We start from the raw sequence: 23,139 nt of genomic DNA, 5'->3' as shown, positions 1-23,139 counted from the left end.
TGGCACCCAAGTAAAACATAATATATGGACTTCTCATGTCAAACCTAGATAAGGTTAATAGGTCATATGATGTTGCCATCTATGTGATGCAAAACATTGCCTATAGTTACCTGGATTAGACTAGCTAGCAGATAAAGAACATGTACATATGAAGTTTTAGGTAGCTAGATTAAGAAGTTGGACACCAAGAAAGGGCTTGGTGCTGATGGCTTTAAGAAGAAAGGAACAAATATTCCAAGTGAGCATGCTCGAGGAGAATCAAACCTGGGCGGATGGGGTGCATGCCAGCAATCCTGCCACTGCGCTATGAGCGCATCTCAAGTAGCTAGACTAAGAGAACCCGTCATATCCTATCTGACTATAAAGTTATAACCCACTAACTCATAAAGCTTAACATGCAAAGATACCACATCATCATCCACTAACAAGTTAACACATCATCATCCACTAACAATCAATACATTTAATATAATGCAAACATGCTATATTATCTATAATTTAAAATTTATTACATTTTAGAGCTTTTAAAATGAAAGCATGTTAAATCATCATCCCACATAATTCACATAATATTTCAATATATATATTCATTATTTTTTTATAATATCTTATGTACCTATGTAGTTCATTCTCACTTGGTTAATGTTATTTCTCTATTCTCTAATTAAGCCATATCAGATCAATTGTTTTTAGTGTTTATGTAAGTTTATGTTGTTTAGCTATCTTATACATTATTTTTTACCTATTGTTATCCTACTGAACTCCCGCAGCAACGTGCGAGGTTTCACCTAGTTTCAATTGATTGTGCCAACATTTTAATAGCTTAGACAGTTTGTTATCCATAACACCAAACTAAAATAAAGAAAAAACAGAGCCATGTTCACATGACATCAATAATTTAGATAGTTGGTCGATTTGACTTTTTCATTTACTGTGGCACCATAGTTCTCTTCTTTTAACATGTAGGAGTACCTCACTGCACCAAGGAAAAAAAATATTGAGCTCATGTATGTATTGGAGAAATAAAGAGATAATCAATAATGATACAATAACGGACCGTAAAAACACAATGAAACGAGATGATGTAAAAAGAAGGAATAAATGGCATTTTGTACGTTACTATATTTTTTGAAATGATACAATCTCGTACACAATGAAACGGACAGTAAAAAAATACAATAACGAGATTGATACAACAATGATACCATATTGTTTCTTTTTTTCCAGTAAAAAGAAACAATATGGTATCTCATGAGCGTGAATTTCAAAATGAAGAAGGAATAAATGGCTATCATACTTGCTGTTCTTTATAAGAAAACAATATTTATTTTTATATTACCACAAAATTATGTACCATCACTACTCGGGGAAAAGGATTTACATGAAAATAATGTCATATGCCCCAAATCCAACCGTCCCAAAAAAAGCCAACCTCATACTAGGATGTGACACATCCAGATTCGTTGTACTAGGATGTGTCATATCCTAGTACGAGGTTGGCTTTTTTTTGGATGGAGGGAGTAATTTGTGGAAGGACATTTCTCAATAATCCCAAATGCAGTAGCTTTCTCGAAGGAAATTGACACTGTAACACCTTTCGGCTGTGTTTGGATAATAGGTTTGGGATATGATTTCCCACCCCTCAAAGGACAAGCTTCAATCTTAGCCATCCATTCTTCTCACCCCCATTTCATCCTATCCGTCTATTCATTTTCATTTTCCAATCTCACCTCTCCTAACCCATTTTACAAACACACCCTTCTAGTTTCTAAAATATTTGCTAAATTTTAACAAAGTGGTGCTAATTTACAAGCCGCCTCCTCGCAGCTGCATGCCTCTCCTCCCCTCCAGGACCCCGACCCCTCGCCGCCTCCTCCCGTTCGCTACCGCCGCGGCGCCACCTCGCCCCTTCCTCGTCTCCACCCCTCCGCCCATGCCCCGCGCCCGCCTAGGCCGCCGCGCTGCTGTAGGATCGAGATGTCGACTAGAGGGGGGTGAATAGGCGATTTAAAATTAAATGACACCTAATCAAAACTAACCTAAGTTGCTAGGCTTAGTGAGGGTCAACTCTAACTAAGCAACTAAGTTATGTTTTGCAAACCTAGGGTGATAGTGGCTCAATTATATCTCTAGGGAAGTAAATCACACTCCTATGTCAATGTTTAGCAATCCTAGGGTGATATGATCTCAAGTATGTCTCTAGAAATATAAATTGCACAAATATAAATGCGACAATCAAATGAGACAAGAAGACAAGAGATTTTTCACCGAGGTTCGGAAACTCACCGGTTTCCTACTCCCCGTTGAGGCGAGCCCAACTTCACCGCTCAACCACGAAGCCGCCGCACGCCCCCTTCGTCAAGGGGTGGGCAAGGCGGGAGCCGGCCCACGGAGAGGACTACCCAAGCCTCGATCACTAGGGTAGTTCTTCCTTCACTCCGAAGGTAGTGAACTCCAAACCACTCACAAACCGGCACCGGGCCTCCTCCACAATCTTCTCGGAGAGGTCACCGGGCAACTCCTCCACAAGCCGTCTAGGAGGCGGCAATCTCCAAGAGTAACAAGCAATGACTTGGCGTGGAGATGATCAAGTGCCACACTAGCTCTACAATGGAAGCAAATGCACTTGACTCTTGGCTAAATCAATCTCAACCACTACAATGGATGAACACTAAGCTCAATGTTGTGTGAGAGAGGTGCAATTGAATTGGGTGCCAAGAGAGCCCCCTTGCTGCTGGTGGGGGAGTATTTATACTCCCACCCACCAAAACTAGCCGTTGGGGGCGAAATCCCCCAACTCTGTGCTCTGCCGGTCTGACCGGAGGTATGTGGCCGGTCACACCGTGCTACTCTGCAACGGCTAGAAAACTAGCCGTTGTAGTGTTGTCAGAGGGCCCTATCGGCCTGGCCTGTCAGACCGGCGTTGAGTGGGCGGTCAGACCGACCTCGGCTCGGTCTGACCGCCATCGGCTCGGTCTGACCGAATACGGCTCCATCGGCTCTATATCGGCCATCCCGAGCAGCACCATCCCGGCCTCCAGGGGGCCGGTCTGACTGCGCATGTGCCGCCGGTCAGACCGCCCGCTTAGGGCCGGTCAGACCGGCCAAGGCACGCCGGTCAGACTGCCACTATGTGGCCGGTCTGACCGCCCCTGGTCAGGCCGAACCCAGTGAAGTGTGTGTGTGTGTGAAATGTGAGCACAAGTCTAAATGCATAATGACCTAATGTGGCAATTAAAATCATCTCTTTGCTAGGTCATTACCCTCTTAATAGTACGGCGAAACTAAAAATAAACTAGAAAATTTGATCGCCCTACACCTCGATCAATTCTAAATTAAAATGCTAGTTTTACCGTCTTCTTTCCCTTTGCTTTGCGCCGTCAATTTTTATCCATCGATAATCATCCATGCGCACATATGACGTGGACCTAACTTAAAATGTATAGCTCAAAGACAACGGTTAGTCCACAATTAGCGCTTGTCATTAATTACCAAAATTAACACCGGGGGCCTAGATGCTTCAATCTCCCCCTTTTTGGTAATTGATGACAAACACCACAAATATATATAATCAAACATAGAGCACATGGACATATATTGCATTGACAAGCAAAAGCTCCCCCTAAACATATGCATAACAATCATAAATAGCAAATATGGAGCCAATGCACATTTCAATTTCTCATTTCAACATATCACAAATACAAGAGCAATATCTCAATGTGAACTTCAAGAAATATTCAATCATGAGCATAAGATGGTCACAAATATATCAATGTCACACCAACTATCCATCATCGCACAAGTTCACATTAAGAACACATAAAGGGCTCACAAATAAATATAGGCTATTACAAGACCGCGAAGGGTCCAAATGACATAGAGATCAACAAAACGAAAAGGAACACACAATATAGAGTAATAGCCCATACCCATACATAATATAGCCCAAACCTCCTTAACCTATTAGATATGAGGTGACTAACCTCACTACCACTAGTCCCAACCCACAAGACAAAAAGCACGCCTAAGGACATTTTTCTCCCCCTTTTGGCATCAACTACCAAAAAGGTCTTCATTCTTGTGGAGGAGAAGGAGGACGCGCTGAAGTGGAAGGATGATGAGCATCACGACAACGATGATACACAAATGCTTGGGAGCTCTCCAACATTTGGAGTTGAGAATCCAATGTACCCACTCTAGTGTTGTCACACCCTGATTTTCGTCTTAGGATTTATAAATTATTTAATAAATTATTAATAGAATTTATATGAAATGTTCAATAATTTACAAGTGAAGTTAATTGTGGGAAATAAAATTTTCTAAATATAAAGCATGGATGGATTTAATTTTTATTAAATTCTCCATGGTTAATTATACTCTCTGGAATATTCTCGGAATTTTCGGAGCTCAATTCCTAATGTTAATAATACAAAGAACAGTTTAGCAATTTATTTAAATAATAAATTAATCATTAAATGATCTGGATATTATTATATTAAATACTTTGAGTGTCCAAGTATGTTCAAGATTTTTCTTGGAATTATTTGAGCATTGGAAGTATTTTTAACAATTAAAAGATCATTTAAGTGATTATTTTAATTGGAAAAAAGTTTTTAAATCCTCCTCCTCAGCTTGGGCCCTTTTCAGCCCATTCCTTCCTCTTCTCTCTCCCTGGCGCGCGTGCTGTGCAGCCCAAGCCGGCCCAAGTCAAGTGCTCTGTTCTGTTCTCAGCCAACCGAAAAAGTCTAATTTGCCTCCCTTGGCACTGTTCATCTTCTACCTCTAGCAGCCGAACTGAGACCGAGTGGGCTCGGTTTTTCCCCTCCAAATCCGACCTTTTCTCTTGTGTTTTCCTAAAATTAGTTGAGGGGAAATATTTACTTTATCTTCCTCTTTCGTTTCCCCCAAGAATCGGAACCTAATTCCTTGTATTTTATCCAAATAAAATTCGTTTTGAGTTTATCTCTCCAAACTAACCCGAAGATTTTCCGGCTTCGATTCCTCTCGTTTGGAGTCCGATCTCTCTAGTCCAAGCCTATATAAAGCATCCCCTAGTTCTTCTCTTTCTTTTGCCCCATCTCCCGAGCTCTCTCGTCAACCGTAGAGCCGCCGCCACGTCGTCTTAGCCGCCGCCGTCGCCGGCCGACGAACAGCCGCCTCGCGCCGTCGTTTTGGCCGTCGCCGCTGCCTCCTCTCGCCGCCGTCGGGTGCGCGTGGAAGAGGGGAAGCTCGGCCGCCCCCTCCCCGCCGTCGCCGGTCACCGGAGAGTCGCCGCCGCCGACGACCGAGTCGCCACCGCCGCACAAGCTCGCCGCCGGCCGTCATCCGTCGTCGTTCGTCGCGTTGGTGAGTATCGTTGAGATCGCGTCGTCGTCCTCTACGTGTAGATGCCCTTAGATAGCCCGGCCGACCTCTCTAGCTCCGGCGAGGTCGCCACCCATGTCGTGGCTGCCGTCGATGACGTCATCGTGACATCATCATCTTTTCTTTTTCCCTTTTTCTAATAGATTAAATCTTCTGAAAATCATAACTAAATAACTGTAGATCCGATTCGAGTGGTTCAAGTTGCTAAATTTTTCTAAAATCAAGATCTACATGTTAAAAATATCCACATGTACTGTTTATGCTTGTTTTTGTACTGTTTTGTTGATTTTTATTCTTTCGCTTTAGTTTTCGACGTTCTGAAGGAGAGCGTTTCCGTTGAGGAAGGTACGAAGCGTTTGCGGAAGCCCAAGGCAAGTCACACAGATCCCAAACAACCCTTTGAGCATGTTGAACCCATTTAAAGCTATTATTTTATTTCAACTATGCATTGTTTTCGAATGTCATCGGGTGGTGAACCTTTCCCAATTAATTAATGGCCGAAGATGATCTTATTTTCCTATGGGTTATAATTTGATTAGCATGAACCTTACATATTGGATTGGTTCAGCTAAATGTTATATGTATGTTTGCTTAGCCATGCTTAGTAACATTAGCTAATTAAAGGGGATTAAATATAAATTATATTATATTATTCTTATTACTTATGGTTAGATTTAAATGTAGCTCACGATGGTTAATCGTGTTATGATAATTAATTGATAATTAAAACCTGGATAAGGTGGGTTGTGAGCATATGGTTTTGATGGTTGTGCTCATGACAATTAAGGACCGGTTCGCGAGCTACTGTTGTGAAACATTAACCGTACCAACCACAAGCCAGCGTGGGCAACGGCTTTATCTTTTGTATAGCATGGTTCATTACAGGGTGCCAGACTGAGAAGCGGCGAGAAGTCCGTGGGGGTCGCTGGGGAGTCCATGCCTCTGGTTATATTTATAGAGGGGGTGATTATGATCCAGGAATGGTGCACTGTGGTGAGTTGTGTTGTGCGAAGGGTATTGTCACGATTTCCCCCTTTGCAATGCCGTGGTGGTATTTCGGGGCATGGCAACATGTGTGGAATCGTGTCTTGTGGGTACAGTGGTACATCTCTGGCCAGAGTAAAACTATTTGAATAGCCGTGCCCGCGGTTATGGGCGAGTTGAGCAATGTTTTTCGTGATTAGTCTCACATCTCTCACAATAATTATGGATACTATAACTGGTAATAATTTGCTTAGCTCCTGGTTTTGAGTTAGATCTGTACAGCCGGGTATGGTTGTTCAGGATGGTTGGGCCTGTGCAGCATGGGTGTGTTGCTCAGTGTTGATTAAAATTTCTGATTAATTACTCCACTGTTTTACTTCTCTTAAATGTTTTGCTAAATGCTGCTTTTGCAAATGAGCCTATATTATGCCATCCTTTGGTATCCTTGTGCACTTGCATATTTGCTGTGTGGCTTGTTGAGTATGTCATATGCTCATTCTTGCAATAATCATCAAACCTCAGTTGAAGATGAAGGATCCAGAAGGAGAAGACGTTTGGCTTATACCCCAGTTGAGCTGCCTGTGGGAGTGGAGCTGAAGCCATCGCTAGACCGTTAAATCCGCTGCTGTTTTCTTTTCTTTGTAAGTATGTAACGTTATTATTAAGATGGATTTGTATATTAAATTGTCAGTTTGTGTACCTCGGCTGATTCCTGGACGATGATTTTATGCACAAATAAGTTCGGAAATTACTAGTGAATTTTCGGGCGTGACAAGTGTGCAATCTCCCCACGGAAGCATTCAAGTCTCCAACATCGGTGCGCAAGCCACGAACATCCTCATGCAAAGCTTCATGCCCGGTAGACAAGCGCTGGATGTTTTCACTTAGGGTATTAATAGCCCCAAGTACCAGGTTGAAGTATTCGTTGGGTTGCATTCCAAAATAAGCATACTGTGAATGGAAGAAAATATTTGGATCATACCCAGGAGGAGGAGGAGGTATTGAGCTTGAGCTAGCTCCAGGATGAGATGAGGGCACCGCCCTAGGAGCACGGGGAGCTTCAAGCTGAAGGCAGGGCTTGTATTGCTTGTGCTTTTTCAAATTTGGCCCGGCAGCCCCAAGCTTGTCTTGAATCAACCTCATGATATAAGGGGTATAATAGATTCCCTGAGTGAAGGTCCCCTTAGAGATGGCAATCTCTTGCATCATGAGAGACACAATGTCGAACTGACGGCCCTAAATGATTGCATCGATGACGTGCCAAGCCACCCCCTAATATCATCATTGTTTCCAAGGCGAGGGAGGATGGTAGCTCTCACAATCCTGTTGACCACACTGGGGATAGTCCTCAAGCCGGCAACCTTCCCATGTGTGTACCGCACTCCATCTTCATAAAACTGAGAGAGATAGTCTATGGAGAGCGGATTGTGGGTGTGCTCCTCATGCAAGTCATCTCCAAAGTCCAAGCGAATATTGAGGAGCCACCGGAATTGCCTCTTGGAGATAGAACACTGAAGGGTGTTGGACATCCACTTCATCTCACTATAGTCTCCTGCCACCCACACTGTAGCATAGAACTGCCGGATCAAATCTTCATTGTAGTCTTGCTTTAAGGTCACAATCCGGTCAATGCCAACAGTCTTGAAGAGATCCTGCAAGCCCTCAAACTCTGGAGTCTCATTGATGTCTCTCCAAGAAATCCACTTATGTTCTGCAAAAGCTTTCCCTGCATAAACTTGCTCATACACACTCTTTTGGAAAGCGGTGTGAAAACGGGGATCCGGGGTATCCCGAGGCCTCAAAAACTGATCATGATACCTCAAGATGGTATACTACGATGGATTCCTCATGTTCACAACAAACTGGATGGAGGTATCAATGTGCATATCATCACTTTCTTCATCCTCATCCTCTCCACTTCCACTGACATCATCTCCACTTGCCTCACTTGCCCCCTCAACATTTTCCTCAACCTCTTCATCACTTTGAGTGTACTCATCTCCGCTTGACTCCTCACTCACGGGATCGGGCGTGGGCGGACGACGACCATGGCGAGTGCGGGGAGGCATCACTGTCAAAGATCAAAGGATATATAAGCAATAATTTTAGAAACCACATAGTGAGGTGGGGGGAAGGGGGAGTGCTGCCTATCAGGGGCGGTCAGACCGAGAGCCAAGGCCGGTCAGACCGCAAGCCCCAAGTCGATCCGACTGACGGCCATCGGCCGGTCAGACCGACGGCTCAAGGCTGGTCAGACCGACGGCCCTCGGCCGATCAGACCGCCACTGACAGTAGCACAACCGAATCCTTCCACAATCCACACAAATGATTCTAAAAATTGCTAGGACAGAGTTGCACAAGATTGGAACATGAATATCAAGGTGTAGGTCTATTTCATCAAGATTGAAGCAATGGGGGAAACTACCCTTAACCCTAGAGATTGAAATACATCGATTTGAGAGCAATGCACAAGAGGAAGAGTGATTTACCGGTTGAAGGAGTTGAATCACACCAAGAAACTACCCTCTATTGGTGCAAATCGAAGAACACATCTTCCTTCACCTAGGGTTCCATGCCATGGATCACAAACTCAATAAAAACTCAAATCAATCCATGGAATAGAGAGAGGAAGAGGAGGAGATTCACTTACGGTGTAACCGGAGTGATTTTGACGGTTGAACCGGATGGATTTGGTGGAGGGAGGTGGCTAGGGTTTGGGAGAGGAGAGAGGAGAAGAAATTTCGAGTTGGAGAAGTGAAGAGATGAGATGGGATGAGGAGGGGTCGGGTAGAAGGAGGAGGAGGAGGAAGAAAGGACCAAGTCCTGGGCCCACCATCCCAAGCCGGTCAGACCGGCTATATGCGGCCGGTCAGACTGCCGGGGTGCGGCCGGTCAGACCGGGCCCTAGAGGCCGGTCAGACCGCCGCTACCAGGCCGGTCGGACCGCGCATATAGCGCCGGTCAGACCGCCTAGCCCCCAGCCGACTGTGCACAGCCCTTGCATAGTTCGGCTACCCCCACACAATAAAATTCAACAAAAATTTGATTTTTGGAGCAATTTTGAAATGTATGAGTTTAAATATTGCTAACCATCCATAATATTTGAAGATTATGATGATTTGCAACAAAACTCACGTGAGTGCTAGGAGGTGACCTTTTATGGTCTATAGGGGTTTTTGGGCGAATTTGATTTTCAAACAACTTTTGAAATATTTGGTTTTTGAATATGATTTGAAAACCAAAAACATTTCAAATCCTCCTCTCTACCAATTTTGTTTTGAAACTTTTCTCAAATTCCTTCTCAAACTCATTTTGGGGTTTAATCTCATTTTGGCCAAAAACAAGAATCTAGTTTCTTCAAAAGAGAGCCAAAATGGCATTTTCATTCAAAAAAACATTTTTCTTGCAATATGAGGCTTGGAAAACATATAAGGACCCTTTTGAAACATTTTCCAAGAGATAGTTTTCAAATTACATTGATTTTGCAAAAGTTTTGACTTATGATGACTTGGGCATTTTGAAAATACTACTAGCACCACTAGTTGATTTGCTCACATATAAAAGATTAAAAGGAAGTAGAGCACATGCAAGAGTGCAAAACTCCCCCTTAATGTCACATACTCCATTTTCGCAAAGAAGAACCAAATGGCAATAAATCCAAAGCATAAGAGCAAATGAGAGCAAATATACACAATGCAAAAGAAGCAACCATGGTGCACCATCTCAAGCCACATTTCAGAAATCTATGACATTTAACTCATTCCTCAACTTGCAAAAGCGGGTTTCATCAAGAGGCTTGTTAAAGATGTCGGCTAGTTGATCCTCGGTTCTTATGTGGCTAATGACTATGTCACACTTGGCAACATGGTCTCTTAGGAAGTGATGGCAAATGTCAATATGCTTGGTTCTAGAATGTTGGACCGGGTTATTGGCTATCTTTATGGCACTATCATTGTCACATAGGAGTGGGGTTTTGGTGAAGGATATGCCATAGTCCAACAAGGTTTGTTTCATCCAAAGCAATTGGGCACAACAACTACCTGCCGAAACATATCCCGCCTCGGCGGTAGAGAGGGCTACGGAGTTTTGTTTCTTGGATGACCATGACACAAGGGATCTACCAAGCATTTGGCAACTACCGGATGTGCTCTTTCTATCCACTTTGCAACCGGCATAATCCGAATCGGAATAGCCAACAAGTTTAAACTTAGCACCTTTTGGGTACCACAAGCCAATAGTAGAGGAATGCTTTAAATATCTTAGAATCCTTTTCACGGCCACTAAGTGACACTCCTTAGGAGCGGATTGAAACCGTGCACACATGCAAACACTAAACATGATATCCGGCCTAGATGCGGTAAGGTAAAGCAAGCTACCAATCATGGAACGATAAAGCTTTAAGTCTACCGGTTTACCTCCCTCATTAAGGTCGAGATGTCCGTTGGTTGCCATAGGTGTCTTGATGGGCTTCGCATCCTCCAAGCCAAACCTCTTGAGTAGATCCTTGATGTACTTGGTTTGGCTCACGAACATCCCATCCTTGAGTTGCTTGATTTGAAGTCCAAGGAAGAAGCTCAACTCTCCAATCATGGACATCTCAAATTCCCTAGACATCATATCACCAAATTCCTTGCAAAATACCTCATTAGTAGAACCGAATATGATATCATCAACATAAATTTGACACACAAAGAAGTCATCACCAATGATTTTTGTGAAAAGGGTGGTGTCAACTTTTCCAATTTTGAAATCCTTTAACAAAAGAAAATCTCTCAATCTTTCATACCAAGCCCTAGGAGCTTGTTTTAAACCATAAAGAGCTTTTGAATTGGGTGCCAAGAGAGCCCCCTTGCTGCTGGTGGGAGAGTATTTATACTCCCACCCACCAAAACTAGCCGTTGGGGGCGAAATCCCCCAACTCTGTGCTCTGCCGGTCTGACCGGAGGTATGTGGCCGGTCAGACCGTGCTACTCTGCAACGGCTAGAAAACTAGCCGTTGTAGTGCTGTCAGAGGGCCCCATCGGCCTGGCCGGTCAGACCGGCGTTGAGTGGGCGGTCAGACCGGCCTCGGCTCGGTCAGACCGAATACGACTCCGTCGGCTCTGTATCGGCCATCCCGAGCAGCACCATCCCGGCCTCCAGGGGGCCGGTCTGACCGCGCATGTGCCGCCGGTCAGACCGGCCTTATGCGCCGGTCAGACCGCCCGCTTGGGGCCGGTCAGACCGGCTAGGGCACGCCAGTCAGACCGCCACTATGTGGCCGGTCTGACCGCCCCTGGTCAGGCCGAACCCAGTGAAGTGTGTGTGTGTGTGTGTGAAATGTGAGCACAAGTCTAAATGCATAATGACCTAATGTGGCAATTGAAATCATCTCTTTGCTAGGTCATTACCCCTCTTAATAGTACAGCGAAACTAAAAATAAACTAGCAAATTTGATCGCCCTACACCTCGATCAATTCTAAATTAAAATGCTAGTTTTGCCGTCTTCTTTCCCTTTGCTTTGCGCCGTCAATTTTAATCCATCGATAATCATCCATGCGCACATATGACGTGGACCTAACTTAAAATGTATAGCTCAAAGACAACGGTTAGTCCACAATTAGCGCTTGTCATTAATTACCAAAATTAACACCGGCGGCCTAGATGCTTCAGCCGCAACGAGGGACCTGTACGGTGGTGGTGGTGGTGGTGATGGGGAAGGGGGAGATGGGGAGGATGGGGAGATGGAGGAATAGTACTATATAGGACATGACTACACAGCTAGTGGTAGCTGGTTTGTCTAAACCAGCTACCACTCCATCTATGAGAGACTCTATCCACCTATGCTTCAAATAAAATTTTCTCTTAAATTACTCATCCGATCTACGATCCGATTACACCGTTGTGTTCATAATAATTAAATCTTTATAACAAGATCTCATATGACTATTTTGATGAAAAATCACAAATTACTTTTATGATATGTCTAAATTACTTTTAGATTTCACTAAGTTACATCTTAGACATATAAAAGTAAATTCAGCAAAACCTAAAGGTAATTTACATATATTATAGAAGTAACTTAGAACAAAAGAAAGTAACTTTAATGCATGCATTTTTCATTGGACATGACTAAACAGCTAGTCGTAGTTGGTTTATAATCCATCTAGTGTCTCCTTTCGACTTGAATAATGCAATAGTATGTATCTTATGTGTGTTGAAGTTAACATTGAACTTACTTTTAAAATTTGTTAAACTTATGTGTGTTGCTCTGTATTGATTAAATAAAGTTTTCTATATAAATTCATATTTTATCCCTACAATGAATTTACTTCTAATGTCGTGACAAAGTTACTTCCGTTTTGTTTTAAGTTACTTTTATAATATATATATATAAATTACTTTTAGACTTTATTAAATTTACTTTTATATATCTAAGAAATAATTTAGTCAAATCTAAAAGTAACTTAAACATATAATAAAAGTAACTTACGTATATAATAAAAGTAATTTACAAATATAAATATTTTTTCATCGTAATATAATCATGTAAGATCTTGTTGTGAAGATTTAATTGTAACGAACACAATGATGTAATTGGATTGTAGATCGGATAAATAATTTGAGAGAAAATTTTATTTGAAGAGAAAACAGGCATACATGTCTATATCAATCTTTACTGTTACGTGGGTGTGTCAGCCTATCTACAGTCAAGTACTAGTGGAGAAAGCGATAACGTAAGCCGAAAATGAAAAGATAACGAGATTGGACGGTGGGAGATGCATCGCGCGATTAGACTAAAATGAGAGCGTGCATTGTTTAGATTTTACGTACTATATATGATGATGGGGATGAGGAGGGGGATTGGTAGGATGATGATGAGGAGGAGGAGGCCCTCAGCGCCATCACCGACCTCTCCGCATCGGTGAGTGGATTTCAGCTTCGATTCGCTGCCTCTAAGATGGCCAGGAAAGTAGGAAACTATTGAAGAGATAGTAGCATTTAGCCACTCTTAGTACACAGTATTATACTCCGCTTATAGTAGACTAGCAATCCTGCTTTGTAGAAAGTGGCGGAGGATGGAAAAAAAACTAGGTGTGGCACATATGGACTAGCGCGAGAATGGAAACCCAACAATGGAAACCCAACAAAAATAAGGAAAAAATAATCTCAATTGCACGATATTGTACGACAAAATATTATGTCAATAAACCTATATTAAGCATGGCAACAACCATTGATCGTAATCCATTATCCATTTGCATAAATAAAAGAGTATACCACGAAGAATACTTCAAGTAATGAAGTGCTGAGTGCTGAAATTCGCAATGTTTTGAAATTTTCAAAAATAGGCACCTCTTTGTGATGCCAAGACATTTCCCTTCTCCAATCTATTCATTTTCCCCAAAGTTGGCTGCCCCCTGCTGAAGTGCTAAGTGCTGCTCTGCTCGCCTGCTCCCTGCTTGGCTACTTGCTGCGCGGTGCGGTGCCATCCCCAGCCGCAGCCAGCACCAGCGCCGCCTGCGCGCCTCTTGTTGCCGCCGACCGTCGCCCGCCTGTTGCTGCTGCTTGCCGTCGGCCCATCGCTCGCCTGGCGCATGCCTTCGCGGTACCCGCCTCAGCGGGACAGCACCTGCGCCTTGCTGCCGCCGACTGCCGGCCTCCCCGCGTCATCATCACGCGCATGGCGCACGGCCGCACGCTGACAATCGCTCAATCGATGCAGCGACTGTGGATTTTTTTTTCCCAAATGCGCCGGATAGGGTTACTACTCCCACATACGGAGTATTTACCAAAAAAAAAAAAGAGCACGATGGGCTTAATGCGTACGAGCACCGAGTGGCCCAACCGCCCAGCAGCAACGGTGACGCCGCGCTGCGCCTGCGCTCGTGGAGTCACGGTCAAAGACGCGCGCGGGGGTGGGGGTACCGGCGGCCGGAGCGAGGTATGGCGAGTGCCAGACCTTGCCATACCGAGCGCTCCGCCACTGTTTGTAGAAGACGATGAGAATGTTGGCATGCTAGCAATAAAGAGAAATCTGAAAGCACATTTTGCTAGAATTTTCTTGAGAGTAAACCGAGTATGTAGTGAATTCTGAATGCACTATTCGTTTTGCTGCAATCTGGATTACTCATATCTTTCACATGTCTGTAGAAACCTGATTCTTTGATGTATGTGGATTGTGGAATAGTAGCCAAGTATCCATTGCATATTGCAATGAGATTTACTATTCAAGCAGTGTATCACTTGCAATTGGATATGCTTTACTATCTGCGTTTGCGTTTTTGCTGGCTTAAGCTGGAAAGACTAATCGGCCAATCTAATCATGTAAAGCTGGTGGGGATAACTCATGTTGGTTGATGAACCAGCAGCGACGAAGAAGAAACATCAACCAGCAGCTTGGTGAATCGAATCTAATTCTTCGGAAAATACTTCGCGTCGCGCGTCCGATCAGAAGACAAACATCGGATACCGGCTTTCTCCCTTAATTAACGAATCAGTGAAGTCCGAGTCTGAAACCAATCTAAGCCTCCCGGGCACAAAAAAAGGAAAAAGAAAAAAACATGTCAATGTGCTAGAAGAATTAGGAGGAGTCTACCCATCAAACGGCTGATAAAAAAATAAATATCGAACGCCTCCTACAGCGCTCAGGAGTAGCGCACCTCGCACTACATGCAAAGTGCAAGTGCATGCAGCTGTTAGCAGTATATTATACATAATTTTTTTATTCTTTGTACTTTTCTCTCTTAAAATATGTATTTGATCTGTGATTTGATTGTATTATTAGATTTGTTATAATAAAATCTTTATAACAAGATCTTACATAGCTATATTTTGATTAAAAAAAACTACTGCAACATCACTAAATGCTTATTGCAACAAAAAATAGTACCATATGCAACATTTCAAAAATCCATTGCAACTAAAGAAACTTTAAAGTGAAAGATAGTACAATTCTAATTGAAACATTTGTTTCTCACTGAATTTTAACGGTTGAAACATATTTTTCTCGTCAGAATATAATCATGTAAGATCTCGTTGTAAAGATTTAATAACTACGAATATACCAAAATAATCGGATCATGAATCACATAATTAGTTTTGAGGAAAAATGGTTATAAACTTGCATGCAAGTTATGTATGCATGCGGCTAACAGAAAGTAACAAGGAAAAAGAAATCCTCGAATGCTTCTCCTCGAACGTCCGAACCAACGAGAAAAATCGAACGGGCAGTCTCTGACACACATGCACCTATCCAAGCCTGTATCTCTATCTCCAACCATATAACATAACCTTTAACGATATTCAAAACGAATTTTCTCTTAAATTACTTATCTAATCTACAATCCGATCACATCTTGTATTCGTTGTAATTAAATCTTTACAACAAGATATCGCATCATTATATTCTGATAAAAAATAATTATATTTTTCAATCCATTAACACTTTTTATTTCATATGTAATAGGGACATATTTCAATATGTGTCTTCAGCGTGTTTCACAAAATCCACAAAACTATCTGTTACTACTCTCTCTCTCCTCTCTCTCCACCTCAGGCATGCATGCGTGCATTTTAGCTAGTTTGAAAACATTTTTTCTCTTAAACTAATTATCCAATCTACGATGCAATCATACCGTTGTATTTTTTTAATTAAATCTTTACAACAAGATATTGCATGATTATATTTTGATGAAAGAAAAACATATGTTTCAATCCATTAAAACTGTTTGTTTCATATATGATAGCGATATGTTTCAACGCGTATATTCTTCATGTTTCATAAACTTTTTAAATGTTTCAGTTGCTGATTTTTTTCTTTCACCCTATATAACTTAATATTTCACTCGTTAGTCAACTGCAATTTGAAGGACCGATTTTTTTTTGGCCATACTGCATACGCAGGTGGTGTGATGATACGCAAACACCAGGACGTCCGACGGGGAACCATCTCCTTAATTAAGTTTCAGATTCGGACTAGTGATCAACGTAATCTTCAGATTCCTGATGCCAACAATCCTAGTCTGTTCTCTTTCTTTGCTGTCTCCTATTCCTATATACTCCTACGTATGTACGTGCTCTGCTGCTGGATTTCAGTGGCGGGTTGGCGTAGCTTAATTAGCTGCTGGGTCGTACTCACTCCGTTTCTAAATATTTGACACCGTTGACTTTTTTAAATATGTTTGACCGTTCGTCTTATTTTAAAAAATTAAGTAATTATTAATTCTTTTCCTATTATTTGATTTATTGTTAAATATACTTATATGTATACATATAGTTTTATATATTTTATAAAAGTTTTTAAATAAGACGAATGGTCAAATATGTGCTAATAAGTTAACGGTATCACATATTTGAAAATGGAGGGAGTAGCTAGCTTACCCGTACCGACCTGCTTGTACGTACGTAGAATATATAGAGGGTGCCAAAACCAATGCACGCTGCTGGCTGTACGCGCCCGAATCGGAGTCGGAGTCGGAATCGATGCTGCGCTGCCGATCGATCGATGCGGTGTCGTATGCATGTGCCGCGTGCCGGTAGGGTACGTGGTCGTGTCGGTCTCTCGTACTAATTAATCAACGTAACAGCGTACGTACGTGGGCTCAATTTAAGGGATTGATCGAATTCAACATGGGCCGTGAAACGAACTTTAGTAGCGGAGGTGCTCATGAGAAGCCCGATCCTATTATCGGCTGCTCGCCCGGCCGCTGGACTGATCTGGACGTAGTGGTTGTTGATGGCAGCATGGGCCTCATCGATGCAGCTAAACAACAAGGAATAAAAGTGCAATAAGTTCACTTTAGGTCTCTCAATTTATCACCGAGTCTGAAATCCGTCCCTAAATCACAATACCACAATACTATGATATGTCCCTCAACTCTCAAAACCGGTGCAAATATGCATGATCCCACGGTGGTTAATTTGCATGGTGGTTTTGGTTGATGTGGCGTCTATGGTGGTTAGTGATTGTTTAGTTAAAAATAACAAATTATAATGGGACCCACATCATCGCCCATCTCTATTTCCCTTCTTCTCTCCCTTTCCTCGTCCGTCAGCGCCCAAGGAGGGTGGTGGTGACGGTGCCATGCACCTTGTTGCCTTCTCTCATAGTCGTCGAATGGTGCGGCAGCGAAGGGCGGGGCTGGGAAGACAGTAAACTCTTGCACCATGCGCGCGAAAGTTGGAGGTGTTGGTGGTGAGCACGGTGTTGGGTGGCCGGCGGGATGCTCTTGGGTGAGAAAGGGTGAGAGAGAGGAGGAAGGGAGAGAAGAGGGGAAAGAGAGGGGTTGATGATGTGGATCCCACCGTATTTTTTTTTATTTTTAACCAAATACTCACTGACCTGGTCACACATTTTTCTTTTACTTTAAGTGCCGCAACGTCATGTAGGCGACATGTCAGCCAAAATCACCATTTAAACCACTTTGGGACCTTATTTGTGCTGGTTTTGGGAGTTGAGTGCCACATATCTGGTTACAATTCAAGGATGGATTTCAGACTCAGTGATAAATTGAGAGACCTATAGTGAACTTACTCCGATAAGAGTTTACTTTTGGAAATCTAATCCTTAAACCACATACCAGATATGGAGTTCCCCGAAATATTAAAACCAAATCAATTTACATCCGTACATGGTTCGATAGCGGTTTCATCCTACGTGGCCGCCTATGTGGCATTCTAGTTAGAAATAGTAAATTTTAGAGAGATGCATCAATTAAAATTATACTGACCGAAAGAACGACAATTACCACACGAAACATCAGTCCCAACGGGTTAAACTCATAAATTTTGTTATATATGCAACATACAATTTATTTGCAAATACTTTATACTATTTTGTATATAATGTCGCCCACGATGCACTGAGTTGTAGTTATTAAAAGGCAAATTTTACTACAGGACATCGCGATTTCGTGGTTTTAGCTGCAGGACACTGCACGAAGTCTCTTTTGAGGGAAAAACTCTCAAAACATGGTTATTTGCTAGCAGACACCACACCCATTTATTTAGTATATTCGCATTGACTAGCCTTGAGCAGGCCCACATTTTGACCTGTTTGGACCAAATTGCCCCTATGGGTGCCCGGATGTTCTCGAGCGCGCACTGTTCAGCACCGCTACATTTCCATTGTTGCGCCAGCTGTCGTGGGGAACGATTGTCCGAGCCATCGTGCCACCGACTTTCCCTCGATAACCTCTCCATTTCCCCTCAAGAAACCGAATCAATGGTGCAATGAGCATGGAGATCGCAACCTTCTTCCCTGGAGCCGGTATTCCGCCTCCGCCGCTGATTATTCCTTCTCCGGTGAGCTCCAAGCCGATTCCCTGCACATGTCATCCCAAAAGTGTCTTTAAAATCAAGCATGCCTCCCAACTTTGATGCATAAGCTAGGTCATGCTGCCGACGTCGACCTGGAGCTGAAGCCGCACCGCACTCCCTGCGCGACCTCTCCATCAGGAGATTGAAGGTAGAAGAGGAGGGCTTGACTCTGCATCTCCATCAGGAGTGTGGCGGCGTGGCACGGTGATGCCGAACTCTTGGGGATTCTTCGGCTGCATCAGCAGTGACGGCGTCGTCTACGTCGCCGACAGCCACGACGAGACCAAGAACGCAATCCACTCCGCCTACGCGTATGACATCGCCGCCTCCTCAACAACTCCCTCCAAGCAGGCCGCGCGCGCTCCAGGCACTGCCACCGCTGCCGAGCAAGCCGTTCGCGCTCTATATTGCAGACTATTCAATGAAAATGGACTAGTCTAAAAAAATAACTGCTAGTGCCATCTTCACCTATTTGGATTTTATTCTTCACAGAATTACAGTGCCAACTAATATACAAAATATGTGACTGCTAGTACTCAACTTCTGGATACAAAGACAAAAGACAAATAACAAATAACAAAAGACAAATAACTTAATATGCTAATAGTTTCATAACTAGCTGCAATTCTAACTACTGAAATAACAAATAATTGAACAAATGAATCCAAACAATAAATTGAAAAAAACATAAAAAAGACTAACATATTGTTCCTAAAAAGACAATAATGTGCACATAAACGAACAAAACCAGAGATCTAGTTCACACAAGGAAAAGAAAATAAAAGTACTGATCTAAATGAAGTAAACTTAACCTCAGATCTAGTTCACACAAGCAAAAGCAACCACAAGCAGAGATCTAAATGAAACTTAAGCACTGATCTAGTTCACCGGCAATATCTCGAGCTAGTAAACAAATCGGAAAACTAGATGTGAATAAATTTTGTAGACATGAAAGCAACACATAGTACAAAATCTAGGCAAAAAAACCAACAAACAAATCCAGATCAAAATCAATACAACAAAGCAAAATCAATTTGAAAACATAGGGATCCACAGAAATAGAAACATGCATCGCAAAAGTACTCAAAACTGAAACTAAAGGGAACTAAATACAACTAAATAACGGAATCAAACAACAAAACAAATAAAAACTCAGATATATGACTAAGACTACACCTAAACGGAATGAGTCAACGAACTACATCGCAAGCAACCTCGTCATGTCCGCATCGTCGAAATAGAATGAAGAGGATGAAGAAAGAGGAAAGTACTTACCAGAAAATTTGCCACCGCGTCAAGTTCTGATGCAGCTGAGCAGAGCGCTGCGTCACAGCAGTCATTGCCGGAGTTGTAGAATCTCGTGCTAGAAGAAACAGCCGCATCCGCATCGCCGAGCGAAATCGTCGCCGTGTTGCCTGAGACGACGAGAACGAGAGAAAGATCTCTCTCTCTGGGCAACAAAAGATAGCGCGGATTTCAAAAAATCAAACAGTGCCAGTGGGTCCACAAAAATTCAAAAAAAGAATTTTATAAAAAATTGGGTCCCACAGAAGCCCAGATGTAAACCCAACTGAAAAGCCCAAAGCGCAAAAGGAAACCCACTGATCGAAATAGGAAACGGACTACATAGTTGCACGAATGGAATAAGTTCATCTGAGGTCCCTTGACTTGCCAATGAATCTAATTAACGTTCTTCAACCGGAAAACCAGATACAACGGATCCCTCAACTGTCAAAACCATTGCAATATAAGTTTCATGGCGGTTTAGACGGCGGTTTTCACTGACGTGACGCCTACGTGGCTAATTTGACAGTGACGTGACGTTTACGTGGTATTTTAATTAAAAAATAATAAAAATTGTGAGGCCATATGTTAGTTAGATCAAAAAATTAATTTAAAAATGGAGGGGTCCCACGTGTCATTATCACCCCCTCCTCTTCCTCCTCTCTCTCCCCAACTCCCCTCCATCTCTCTCTCCCCTCTCCTCTCTCCGCTCTCCGCGAGGCAACGGACAACGGCTGCTGTGCCGAGCGCGCGCGGGCCCACCTCGCCGCTGTTTCCTTCGCAAATCGTGCGCAACAAGATGGTCTTCGCGTCTCTCGCCGATGAGCTAAGCTTCTAGAACCTTTCGTCTTCGCGTCGCCTCCTCCTCCCCACGGCTTTATAACCATCAACTCCGCCTCCGCCACCGCCAACCCCTCGAATCCCCCTCCATTCCCCACCTCTTCCCCGTCGCCTCCACCACCCGCCACTGCGCCCGTATCCCCATCCCTCGCCGCCGCCGACGTTGCGCGCGCCTCGCCTTCCCCACCAAGGAAAGATGAGGGAGCGGCGCGGCGGCCATCGCCAGACTCGGGGAGCTCCCGAGGCACACGCGCGCCTCCCCCGCCACGCTCCTCCGGCTGGAGGACACGGCCGCGGTGGGCGCGGCCAGGAGGGTCCGATCGCAATCGCCGCGGGCCACGGGCGAGGGCATCGCGGCGGAGGGCACGGTGGTCCTGCTTCGCCGCGGCACCACCTCCGCGGCCGCGGCCAAGCGGGCCCGAACTCCGCCGATCACGCTGCGTCTCGCGGCCGCGGGCGCCGCAGCGGGGACGCTACTTCCGCTTCATCTCGGCACGGCGGAGGCCACGCCGACCACGCTGTGCGTGACGTGCGTCGCGGTGGCAATGTTTCGACGCAACAGCACCACCACCGCGGCCGCGGCCAAGCGAGCCCCAGCTCCGCCGATCACGCCGCGTCTCGCGGGCGCGGGCGCTGCGGCGGGGACGCCAATTCCAGTTCGCCGCGCGTCGCAGGCCAGGCCAGCCGCTTCGCCGACCACGCGGCGTCCCCTGGGCGCGGGTGCGGGAGATGGGGATGGGACTCTCCTCTGTTCGTCGGGGGAGGAGCGCGCGGCGTCGGCGTCGACCTGGGGCTCCAGGCGAGAGACGGGGGCACGCCGAACGATGGAGGCCATGGCGCGGCTCGAGGGAGCGAGCGCTGTGGCCCTCCTTCGGCGAGCGATCAGGACTCTGTTCCGTTCGTCGGGACAGGAGCGCGCGGCGTCGGCGTCGACCTGGAGCTCCAGGCGAGAGGCGGACGACGCCCTCCCCGCGCGGACCGTCACCGTGAGGTTTGGGTTCCGGTGCTCACAACCGCAAACGCAAACCTCGACGTACGTTTCTGGATGCCCTTTGTCCACGACGGGCGGACGCTGCATCAGTTTGTCTACATTGCCGGCGACGTCGTGCACGGCGTCGGCGAGGCTCTCCTCAACGGTGGGGGAGACGTGTGGGTTGACTGGGCGGCCGCGCCGGGATGGTTCAGGGAGCTCGCGGCGCGTGTTGGGAGATGACCTCCCAGGAGCTAGTCTCGCTTACATAGTTACATGCGCGGCGACGAGATCGACCTGGGAGCCGGGCAGCGCGGAGAGCACCAGCTCTCCATGTTGCCCGTACATCTTAGACACCGTCTCACTCTCATCCGCCGCCAGGTTAGCTCCAGCGAGCTTAAGTGTAATTTTATTTTGAGGTTTCTTCATTTTGACACGAGTGTTTGCAATGTTTTAGCTGTTCTTCCACGGTGGCGATGAGGGCGAGGCCGTGGCGGCCGCAGCACATGCCCCACGCCCACCAGCTAGAGGAGGCGGTGGTGATCAAGACGCTGCCGTGGCGGGCGCAGCAGATGCCCCACGCCCACCAGCTATAGGTGGCGGCGCTGTCGGCCGAGAGGTTCGAGTACACTGAATGACTGAATTGCGTTTAATTCTTAGCAAATTAACATGCCTAGCAAATTAATTGTTGGTATGTTTGATGTGTGCGCAGCCAGGCCGTCGTCGCATCAGGCGTGAGAGGAACGCGCGGCGTGCCGCTCTGAACGATGGCGGCGCTGAGGCCCCGGCTCGTGCTGCTGCTGGTGTTCCCGCCGAAGCTGACGCTGACCTGTCCCCCACCAACAAGAAGCTTCAAAGCCTTTACTCGTCTTTACTGAAGGAAAAAGAACTGATTCAGGAGCTGCTTCAAGGTCTTCGGGGAGTCGAGGAATGTGCCAGGGCACAGGCCGAGTCTCCCAATCGGGAGACAATCCGTTCTATAGTCAGTACAGTCCTCTCCCACCTTGCTTCGTATGACAGAGTGGATGCCGAAGCGACTGAGCTCAGAGCCCAGCTTCAGCACCCAGTTCCGCGACCCCCCGAGCTGGACGGACACCCACGAGACAGTCTCCCCCCGTCCGTGACGAGGCGTCTGTCCCGTGATTAGTGATACTTTGTGATACTTTGTGTTCGTTGCTGTTGAGCATTACACAGTCGTATGTACTACTCGATACACTGCAGTCACATTTTATGTTGACATCTCATCAGATTTTTTTTTCCGCTGAAAGACAACCCTGGAAGTACTCCAGTTGTTTAGCATTTGTCTGTTTCTATTTTACTTCGACTAGCAATAGAATGGTATAACAATAGCCTGTAATGCTTAGCTCTGATAGCTCAGGTAATTCAGGCAATTG

General features: G+C 44.9%; 1 protein-coding gene across 1 annotated transcript; it reads left to right on the top strand.

Moving 5' to 3' along the window:
* The first annotated feature begins 18,858 nt into the window (after positions 1 to 18,858).
* On the top strand, positions 18,859 to 23,108 carry LOC107276723 (uncharacterized). The gene is made up of 4 exons (XM_015793991.3): positions 18,859 to 19,018; positions 20,977 to 22,126; positions 22,203 to 22,364; positions 22,458 to 23,108. The coding sequence occupies exons 1-3, from the start codon at positions 18,859 to 18,861 to the stop codon at positions 22,339 to 22,341; spliced, it is 1,449 nt and encodes a 482-aa protein (XP_015649477.2). The 3' UTR covers positions 22,342 to 22,364; positions 22,458 to 23,108.
* Positions 23,109 to 23,139: the final 31 nt, after the last annotated feature.

The sequence above is a fragment of the Oryza sativa genome, chromosome 8, assembly GCF_034140825.1.
Source record: "Oryza sativa Japonica Group chromosome 8, ASM3414082v1".
NCBI classification, from domain to species: Eukaryota; Viridiplantae; Streptophyta; class Magnoliopsida; order Poales; family Poaceae; genus Oryza; species Oryza sativa.
Note: the sequence above shows the minus strand (reverse complement) of the source record. Positions and strands in the feature narration are given on the sequence as shown.

Bases quoted from the DNA above. Each gene is read 5' to 3' on its own strand.
- LOC107276723 (XM_015793991.3), top strand. From the start codon at position 18,859: ATGCCGAACTCTTGGGGATTCTTCGGCTGCATCAGCAGTGACGGCGTC. The intron at 19,019-20,976 runs GCACTGCCACCG...AGGAAAGATGAG, and splicing joins GCAGGCCGCGCGCGCTCCAG to GGAGCGGCGCGGCGGCCATC. The intron at 22,127-22,202 runs GTTAGCTCCAGC...GCAATGTTTTAG, and splicing joins TCACTCTCATCCGCCGCCAG to CTGTTCTTCCACGGTGGCGA.